We start from the raw sequence: 9808 nt of genomic DNA on the forward strand, positions 1-9808 counted from the left end.
AAGACTTTTTATTTATATAATATGTGTCTTATTTATATTTTTAAATTTCAGTTAGTGTTTTTTTCTATTTAATTATTTAATAATTAATGATCAATTTAAAGAAAAAAAATTAGTGAACTATTAATTTTTTATTAATGGGTGAAGTATTTATCATGTTTTCTCAAATATTTGGAGTAAATATCTCTTTCGTCCTAAATTTTCAAATCAATTAAGTCTTTGATTTTTGTAAATAAACAAATTAGTTTCTTAAATTGAAAAATGTAAATCTATATTAGTCTTTTAAGGTAGCGTTTGGTAGAGAGATAGAGACTGAAAGATTGAGATTGAGAGACAGAAATTCAAAGATAGAAATCGAAATAAATTTTAATATTTTGTTTGGTGAAAAGTAGAAAATAGAAATTGAAACAAGAATTTAAAAAATAAAATTAGAATTAATTAATTGAAATGAAGATATTTTAAGTATAAAATATTATTAAAATTTTTTATTTCTAAAAATTTTAATCTTTTAAATTTTTTTTTTTGAAAATACTAAAATTTTAGAAATAGAAATAAAAATTTTAGTATTAATTTTTGAACTAACAAATATGATAATATCAGTCTTTCAGCCCTTGAGAATTGGTGCATGATTCAAAATCACCCTCTTCTCAAACAGTACGAGTTTGAGACTTAATTCGCGTGCAACTGTAGTACTATGAAATGAGGCAATAAATTTACCACTGAATGGGGCGACTTGGATATCAAAGAATGACTATTGAAGGATTTTAGAAAATTGAAGTTAGAAGAGTGAGTTAAATTGAAGAAAACAATATGATTAAATTGATTTTTTCTCCCAGTAGATGAAATCACCTTTTAAGTTAACCTAGAAGAATATATATAATGATATAATTTTTGTTTAAAGCATGAATATACAACAGCACAAGTGACAAGGGGAAGATGGTCTGTTGGACTTCACCATCGTGGCTGTGATGAAGCAGCGGTGCCTACTCTCGTCACTGTAATAACGTCCATTATTGATGAAACTCACGACGCAAAGAGCCACTAGGGTTTCAACCTCACACCCCACTCTGGACCCTTCTCTCATGAATCCCCCAATTCTCTAACTCATTACCAACTCTTCTTCTTCTTCCATGGAGGGCTCTGCATATGACCTGCGCCTCGGAGCCCCCCATGAGTTGGACCTCACCGATCTAGATCATTCAATGAATCGGTTGAACCTTTCTGTCTCCTCCAGCGACCCTCATCATGATCATGCTCCGCCACAGCCACAACCACCTCCTCCTACTTCCATTTCTGATGACGTCATCAACCACGTCGACCAGTTCCTCCGCGATGCCATTCACAACCCTCGTGAACGCCTTTCCGGTATCTCTCCGTCTCAGAGATTATATATGCTTTTTATTTTTATGTGAACTAGACCTAATGAAGCTCAATCTTTAATAATATATCTCACAAAACACTGATTAAAGAATTCGAGTTTAATTTCAGTATTGCGGATAGAGGAAGATATTGAGAAGTTCATTGATGATCCTAGCCAACAGCAGCTTGAATTTCACCGGCTGCCAACGTCCTATTTACGGCTGGCCGCCCACCGCGTGGCTCAGCATTACTCGCTGCCCTCGATGGTTTTAGTGGATAATACCTCCCCAGATGGTTCTGGCTCAAGAATTATCATCCACAAAACATCTGAATGCAAGATGCCGCTTGTTCGCCTCGCCGACATCCCTGTAAAACTATCATCGGAAGACAATCCTGCTGCTGTTATGAAAGTGGCCATCAAACAGAGGCCAAACAAGCAGATACAAATTCTTGGCAATGCGAATTCCAACTCAGTGAAGAGTAGCAACTCCAAAAGTATGGAAGAGAGAAAAGATGAGTATAATAGGGCTCGTGAAAGGATATTTAGTTCTAGCAGTAATGGTGCTATTGTAGGTGGGAAGCCAGAATGTGACTTGAGGAAGCAGGATAAGACTACAGTTGCTTCCTTGGGGGTTTCTAGGGTAGAAGGAAAAGCTGCTTCGGTAGCGGAGATCAATTATTGTAGAGGGCTGGTTGAGTCTTCAACTAATTGTAGCAGGTCTAGAAGTAGGACAGAGAAGGAGCAAGTTGGTAGATACAGCCAACATAATAGGGTGGCTATCTTTCGGGATCGTGAAGTTGATCGCAAGGATCCTGATTACAACAGGAGCTATGATAGGTAACTCTGGTCTTTGCCATTTTTAAATCTTCGGTAACTGGTCTGCTAGAATTTATTACCCTGTTTTCTAGTTCCCCTTGTCTTGGTGCCATGTATATCGATTTAATTGCAGTGTTATCTAGTGTTGTTATTTTGCTTGAGAAGTATCTAGTTACTAATTTTTCTCCCTTGCTCTTCCTGTAAACGCTTAAAGAACCCAAAGCATGATGCTGCAAACTTGTTAACAGTTGGTTAACAGAGTTGTTTGGGTTATACAAACTAGAAATAGCAGTGTTATGAATGTGGCCATTATGTCATAGCTCCTAATTTCTTCGTGGAATAAAGTATGTATTTTAGTTATATATAAGTTGATCATCTGGAAAGCTCGTTTTTAGAGGCATAACGAAGTTGTGTTGGGTGACTTAGACTAACAAAATAAGATAATATTAGGAAGAAATAAATTAGAGAGTTAGAGAGTCCGGGCTGCGCCTATAGAAGGAAAAATGGTAAAATTTTGTTTTAGGTATATTGGTCTCGTGCAAGAAGACATCCCTCCTTCCTCCCTGTTTTTCCAATAAAAATAAAACAATTTTACTAACAAGAAGGTGAAGAATATTACAAAGGGGAAGGAAGATGGTTTATCCTATTACAAAATAGAAAATTCAAAATAGGACAGTGAGTTCATTCTGAATTTGTACCGCACATTTCAGGGTAGATTATGATCCTCAAACTTATCATTTTGATGTTTAATTCTATTAAGCACAACTGTCCAACTAACGATTTAATGTCCGACGGAGCTTTGGTCTCCTGAATAGGTTTCAAGTCAAAAAGAGGTGTTTTCAAAATTCAAATAATGGGTTAGGAAATGAAAGCAATATTTATGAGAAAAAACCTCAGGAATCAACAGACCAAGAGCTTTCTTTGGAAAAGGAAACAAAATGATACATCTAAGAAAACCTTCTGGGATTACTACATCTGAGTTCTGAAGTGTCATTTAAATTTATGAAAAAGTTTGAGCCCCAAGATAAAATGGATCCTACAATTATGTATAGTAACCTTGGAAAATGAATTTCCAAAGGCTAGCTAGAATGAGTAGCCTGCAAAGTAGACTTGTGAAAACGCCAATAAGGAGTAAATAAGCAAGAGGCTATCTACTTATCTTAATAGACAAGGTAGAGTGAAACCAAGAGAAACATGGACAAGTGATTAAAAAGGTCTAGGCATGGTGGATATCTGGTATATAGGCCACGGTACACAAGATATAACGGTGTCATTTGGCTTATGTAGCTTATGCCACCAAATGGGAAAGGGGATTTATTCTTACTTTTGTCGTTTTGTTGGTTAAGTTGGCCAATCTAAGCCCTGAAGTTCGCAGGATAAATCATGCTTTGTAGTGGATGTTCCTGCTTCTAATGTATAATCGATCTGACTTGAGTCTTTGAATCAGATTACTTTTGTGGGATTAACGTTTCTTGTGTTTCTCACTTGTTGAAGTTTGACGTGTTTTGTATGTTCATGTCCTATCAGAATTGTAAATCTAACAAATGTAAAGGATGATATGGTTGGAGTAAGGATTAACCTGGTAATTTCTTGTAACTGGCATAGTAGGTATATGCAAAGATTTGATCCTGGGTTTGGGTTCAATGGAGGGTTTTATGCCATGCAACCAATGTATACATCAGTAGTAAATTATAATACTGAGTTTCCACAGCTTGGATCCACTCATGGACCCCAGCTTTCTTCTGAACACCATTCCCAACCTCTTCTGCAGCACATACCTGGTCCATGGGCCCCGCCATCCATACCTGGAGTGCGATATGGACATCCAGACACCATCATGCCACCATTTAATCCTAGTCATTTTCCTGGACATTCGACTATGCACTTGCATTCATCTCAATATTCTCGTCAGCAACCAGTTCCTTTCATCCATCATGATCCTGTTCACCAACCCTTTGCACAGGTATGAGTTATGACAACACCCCCTGCCCGCCCGCAGTGTCCTCAATATTTTTGTGTTTAATCCTGTGGTGATTTTGACTTCTTGTCTGTTCCTTTGAACTTTCATATTTCTAGTCTTCTTTCCCCTTTGGATCTAATTGCGTTTTTTTTTGTGTACTTGATACTGCAGTATCATCAACTACCTCCTGATGCATGTTTTGGATTGACCCGGCCCCGGTGAGGGGGCGTGGCCATGCTTTCTCCCGATCAGCCGTAGTTGTATAATGGATTCCTGCAGGTCCAGGTTTTCTTTCAGCTGATTGGATTGCTGGCATATAAGCCGAGTTGGACTGGATTGGATTTGTGTATTCTGGTATACCATTGATCCATTCGTCCATTCTTGGATTTGCTAGGATGCTACTTGCATCTTCCATAACAGTGCTCCTTCTGGGCATGTATTTCGTTCAGAGCTGTAAGAGCGCATACATATTGCCGATGACAGAATGCTTTGGGGATTAAACAGGAGCCAATACATACGGTTCTTGACTTGGATGAAGGTATGCTTTGCTTGACCTATGTTGGGTTATAAATATTTCTTGTTGCTTAAGCAGTTGTTTCCTATTTATATTTATGACGCTCATGATTTTCATTTCTTATTTGAGTAGAATACTCAGCGATAGAATATTATTCCATCACTTAACGTTCCTTTTTGTGTTTTATAATGTAGAACAGTATTGAAGTTATTCATTTTGATATAAGCATCTACATGATATTTTTCCTGGTTTCTTGATTTGGTACAGCCTGCCAAAGAGTTCACGTCGTTATCCACCGGGTTGCTTGAACATGTGATGCTGGACTGGAGCTTCTCAAGCGTTATTCACAAGTCGCTATACTTCAAAGTTTATTGTAATGAATATCATATATACAGTGTGTATAAGCTGTTATTAGTTCGTGGAGTTAAGTCCCATTTTAGTCCCTGAGATTGGCGAGTTGCACTGATTTGGTCCCCGACTTCCTAATTGCTACAACTTGGTCCTTCATATTAAAAAAAGGTGCACCAATGCAGTCCTTCGTGGATCTTCCGTCACCAAGACTCAACACTGTTAGTGACGTAGCTCAAGCCTTACCACGCTAGACATATTAAAACGACGTCGTATCAGTGTTTTAAAATAGCGGCCATGGCGGCGCCATGGCGGAATGGCGTGGCGGAATTTGACCTCGCCGCCATATGTAGGCCACCGCAACGTGCTTATCACGGCGGGGCAAAAGGCGCCGCAATTGCGGTGGCGCCATGGCGGTCCGCCATTGAGAATGGCGAAAATGGCGGGTTTTTTTTGGTTTTTTAAAAAATTTCGAGGGTGATTGGGTAATTTTGCAAAACCCTAAATGAAAGAGTTACTCACGTTCAGCCGCTGCAGTTCAAAAACGAGCCTTCCTCTCTGAACGTCAAAAACGGCTCTTTCTCTCTGTTCTCTTTCTCTCTTCTCTCTGCCTCCAGAGAGCAACTATGTTCTAGCCGGTAAGTTGCTGATGGAGAAAAGACCGAATTTGTTTTGGACCCCGTGTGCTGCCCATTGTTTGGATTTGATGCTTGAAGACATTGGGAAGTTACCGTTAATCCAAAAAACCATAAAAAGTGCCATTTCTTTGGTTAGCTTCACTTATAGCCACTCTAGCACTTTATCCATGTTGAGACAATTCACAAATGGCAAGGAATTGGTGAGGCATGCAGTCACCCGATTTGCCACTTCATTTCTCTCTTTGGAAAGGCTTTATAAGGAGAAAGGAAATCTAAGAAGAATGTTCACTTCGGATGAGTGGGTAAGGAATAAGTTGTCAAGGGAGGCAAAGGGGAGGGAGGCAACAAAGATTGTTATTAGGCCCTCCTTTTGGAATCATGTCAAGTACACCCTTAAGATCATGAGGCCTCTTGTTTGGGTGCTTCGACTTGTTGATGGGGAGAAGAAGCCGCCAATGGGTTATATATATGAAGCAATGGAAAAGGCAAAGGAATGCATCATAAAAACATTTTCTAATGATGTGAGCAAATATTCTGAAGTTTTTAAAATCGTTGACAACAGATGGAATTGCCAACTTCATCGTCCGTTGCATGCAGCTGGTCATTTTCTGAATCCGGATTTGTTTTATGATAATCCTCGCATTGAATTGGATTTAGAAGTTACAAAGGGATGGTTTGAGTGCATCACTAGATTGGTGCCAAGTATAGCTGTGCAAGAGAAGATATTGGAGGAGCAAACACTATATAAGTCCGGCTATGGACTTTTTGGATCATCCTTTGCAAAATCTCAGAGGAAAAAGATTTCACCCGGTAAGATTGTTATAAATTTTACAAAACTTTATAATATTAGTTCGATTAAAGGCTTAGACAAATTTATTTTAATTTTATAGCATTTTGGTGGTGGACATATGGGCATGAAGCTCCAAACATGCGAGACCTTGCTATCAAGATCTTGAGCTTGACTTGTAGTGCTTCTGGATGTGAACGCAATTGGAGTATATTTGAGCATATTCATACTAAGAAAAGAAATAGGCTTGATCATGAAAGGATGGAGAGCTTGGTCTTCATAAAGTATAACCAACAACTCATCGAGAGGTACAACCTTAAAGATGAAGTTGACCCTATTGCACTCAATGACATTGATGAGTGTAATGAGTGGTTAGTGGGAGAAATTGGGACTGCCACCTTTCGAGATGATGATAATATGGATGAAGATGCTGATTTGGTTCATCAAGATGACAACACTTTGAGTTGGAACCTTGTTTTTGAAGCAATGGGAGGACATGAGCCTACGACACATACTAGAAGACAACAACATAGAAAAAGAAAAGAACCTGCAACTGCAAGAGGTGGTGCAAAGGGTGGACCAAGTGGGTCTAAAGCTTCAAAAAAAGGAAAAGGAAAAGCAGTAATTGTGGAAGAGGAAGAAGAACCAGAATTTGAAGATGAAGAGGATTCTGAAAATGAAGAAGAACAAGAAGAGGAGATTCAATTCAATGATACTGATTCAGAGGATGATGAGGGGGTAGAGGGATACGATAATAATCGTGTTAATTTGGATGAATTTGATGAGAGCTAGAATGTAGATGGTTTATAGTTTTTATGTTTTATGTCTTCTATTTTATGGCTTGCTTATGACTTTTGAGTTATGATTTGAACTTGATGTTATATTTATTTGCTAAATTTGCTACTATATTTGCTATATTAATTAGATGTTTTATGACTAGAAAGTTGCTTATATAGATAGATTTTATAGTTTATTATATTTGTAATTTTTCTGCATGTTTTTTTTGTACATATGTGTATTTTAGGTAATCCGCCATTTCCGTCATTTTCCGCAACGCCATCCGCTATAATTTTATGGCGGATTTTTGGCTCACCGCTATGAGCCGCCATCCGCAATAAAAACTATGCGTCGTATGCGTTTTTGCGTTAAAGAAGGTACTAAATGACGTCGTTTGAGGATTTGAACAATACTAAAACCTTACACCCCTCCCTTTTAGTATTATTCAAACGCTGAAATGACATCATTTAGTGCTTTTTTAGCGGCAAAACGTGTACGTCATTTTAATATGTCCAACGTGGTAAGATTTGAGCTATGTCACTAACGGCGTTGAGGAGTGACTATATTAGTGCAATTTTTTTAATCTGGAGGACCAAATTGTAGCAATTGAAAAGTTAGGGACCAAATCAGTGCAGTTCGCCAATCTTAAGGACCAAAATGGGGTTTAACTTTTAGTTCGTGCCTACATATACTTTAACTTGCTTTCTAGCCTTTATGCTTGTTCCGAAGGTTACCTGAAACCGGGTCACTTTTGGGCCTGGACGTGAGGTCTAGACTCTGTTGAGACAGCGTTCGACTTGTATTGGTATCGAGGTGTTGCCGTCCAAGTTCTTCGTGAGGAGGTGGGGTGGTACTTACAAGAGATTCCGATGCTTAAGTTAGCAAGGGTTTAGAGCAGGGTTTTATGTTGATTAGGATCTGAATATACCTGAGGGTGTCAATGTATTTATTTTTATTATTTAAAAGTTGATATCAAAGTCTTTGTACATTAGATTTAAGCTATTTTTGTTCTCCTAATGATGTTATGTCGGCACGATTGTTTACTTGACAGTTTAGGAATTAATCAATCAAATTTTAGAAAATAAAAAAAAGATTTCCCAACAAAATTAAGAGAACTCTTTGCTTATCTCAAATATTCTTATTCTGAAAACATAAATGGCATAACCTTCTCTCTATTAGCAACTTTTCTAGAGCCACCGATTACCTCCGAGGAACCCATGAGTGACTACCATTCTCCGAGCTAACACGTTATCTCTCCGCACCTCTTGCAGCAGTCATGTTGACTCCGACGAAACTTGAATTTAGAATCGAGAGCCACAACAGACCGAAAGAAGACACTATTTCTTCCCATTGCCTGCAGTCCCAAGAGGCACCCATTACCTCAACCAAAGGAGTCATGAGCCATTATCATTCTCCGAACCAACACTATTTTCCCCCCTCTCGTGGTTTGCATTACCCATGGTGATGTGGAACTCCGGAGGAAATCAATTGCAGAATCCAGGGCGACACCGACATTTGAATAACATTCACGGGGACATTGATAAAAGTGAAAGTGTCAGTGTAGCCAGTGGCGGAGCTTGAAACAAAATTTGGGGGGAGGGGGGCAGATAGAAGATAATTGTCAAGATGCTTTTGATATGGACTCCGTTTAAGATAAGTTCGTCTAACCTCATCTCTCTTATTTGGGTGATATTGCCAAATTTAAAGCCGTTTTCCAGGGTCTTGTTCCAAAGAATTAAGGTCAAACTCATCAGATGCAACTTTTTGAACTTTTGGAGGTTGTATCTCATTTTTTTCGTGATTTATTAAAGTAGAAAAACTATCTACAGGTGTGGATATTGTAAAAGTTATATGTTTTCCTTCTTAAATATTAGCCTTCCTCTTAAAAAATGCATCAATTCTTTAATTTTTCATGATTATTTTATATAAAAATTTGAATATATATCCTGTAAAATATGTAAAAAAGAAGTTAGAATGACAAATATTAAAATTTATAATATTTATTGAATTTTTTTTATCAATTTATACAAATACAATAATATCAATACTTATTGAATATTCTAATATTTTTTATGATATAAAAAATTAAATTAGATAAACAGTAAAATGTAAAATATAAAATAATACTAAATTACATAAATAAAAAATACCTAATTTTTTATATTTGAACTCAAAGGTAGAGAAAGTGTTGTTTATTGAATAGAGAAGAGCTGCAAAATACGAATACACTTAGTTAAGTCCAAATCTAACATGTTTTGAATATTTAAAACTAAAAATTATTGTGTAATAAAAACAAAAAATGAAGATTGAACTTTGGTATTTTAAGTCATAGCAAAGTATTTGAGCCAATTGAACTAATTTTTTATTTTTTGAAGAAATATTACTAATTTTTTTACCAAAAATTTGGGGGGCCATGACCCCTTGTCTTAACTAAGCTCCCATGAGTGTAGCAAACTTCTTACAGGTATTTTTTCTACAAGGTTTTGGATTCATTGTTTAGTCCTTTTATGCTGTTCTTCACTAACATTTTTTTTATTATATAAAAATTGATACCAACTTTTTATACAATAAGTTTAAGTCCGTGTATTTCTTTTCTAATCATGCCACATAC

The 9808-nt window shown here is 37.1% G+C and overlaps 2 protein-coding genes across 7 annotated transcripts; both read left to right on the forward strand.

The window, feature by feature from the left end:
- Positions 601-5458, forward strand: LOC107619430 (R3H domain-containing protein 2). Of its 6 annotated transcripts, none has more exons than XM_021110443.1 (5): positions 601-1362; positions 1486-2194; positions 3701-4136; positions 4305-4671; positions 4915-5458. In XM_021110443.1, the coding sequence occupies exons 1-4, from the start codon at positions 1128-1130 to the stop codon at positions 4353-4355; spliced, it is 1431 nt and encodes a 476-aa protein (XP_020966102.1). In that variant the 5' UTR covers positions 601-1127; the 3' UTR covers positions 4356-4671; positions 4915-5458. The 6 variants fall into 6 exon arrangements, with proteins under 6 accessions (XP_020966102.1, XP_020966103.1, XP_016177204.1 ...); XM_021110444.1 differs by having other exon boundaries at positions 604-1362; positions 3779-4136; XM_016321718.2 differs by having other exon boundaries at positions 606-1362; positions 3782-4136.
- LOC107616482 lies at positions 5621-7534 on the forward strand. The gene is made up of 2 exons (XM_021110446.1): positions 5621-6443; positions 6524-7534. Exons 1-2 carry the CDS (start codon positions 5645-5647, stop codon positions 7210-7212), a joined length of 1488 nt encoding a protein of 495 aa, XP_020966105.1. The 5' UTR covers positions 5621-5644; the 3' UTR covers positions 7213-7534.

Source organism: Arachis ipaensis, chromosome B09, assembly GCF_000816755.2.
Source record: "Arachis ipaensis cultivar K30076 chromosome B09, Araip1.1, whole genome shotgun sequence".
Taxonomy (NCBI): Eukaryota; Viridiplantae; Streptophyta; class Magnoliopsida; order Fabales; family Fabaceae; genus Arachis; species Arachis ipaensis.

Excerpts from the sequence above, each read along its gene's own strand:
- LOC107619430 (XM_021110443.1), top strand. The coding sequence starts at position 1,128 with ATGGAGGGCTCTGCATATGACCTGCGCCTCGGAGCCCCCCATGAGTTG. Across the intron at positions 1,363-1,485 it reads CCCTCGTGAACGCCTTTCCG|TATTGCGGATAGAGGAAGAT; the intron begins GTATCTCTCCGT and ends GTTTAATTTCAG. Across the intron at positions 4,137-4,304 it reads TTCACCAACCCTTTGCACAG|TATCATCAACTACCTCCTGA; the intron begins GTATGAGTTATG and ends TTGATACTGCAG.
- LOC107616482 (XM_021110446.1), top strand. The coding sequence starts at position 5,645 with ATGGAGAAAAGACCGAATTTGTTTTGGACCCCGTGTGCTGCCCATTGT. Across the intron at positions 6,444-6,523 it reads GAGGAAAAAGATTTCACCCG|CATTTTGGTGGTGGACATAT; the intron begins GTAAGATTGTTA and ends TTAATTTTATAG.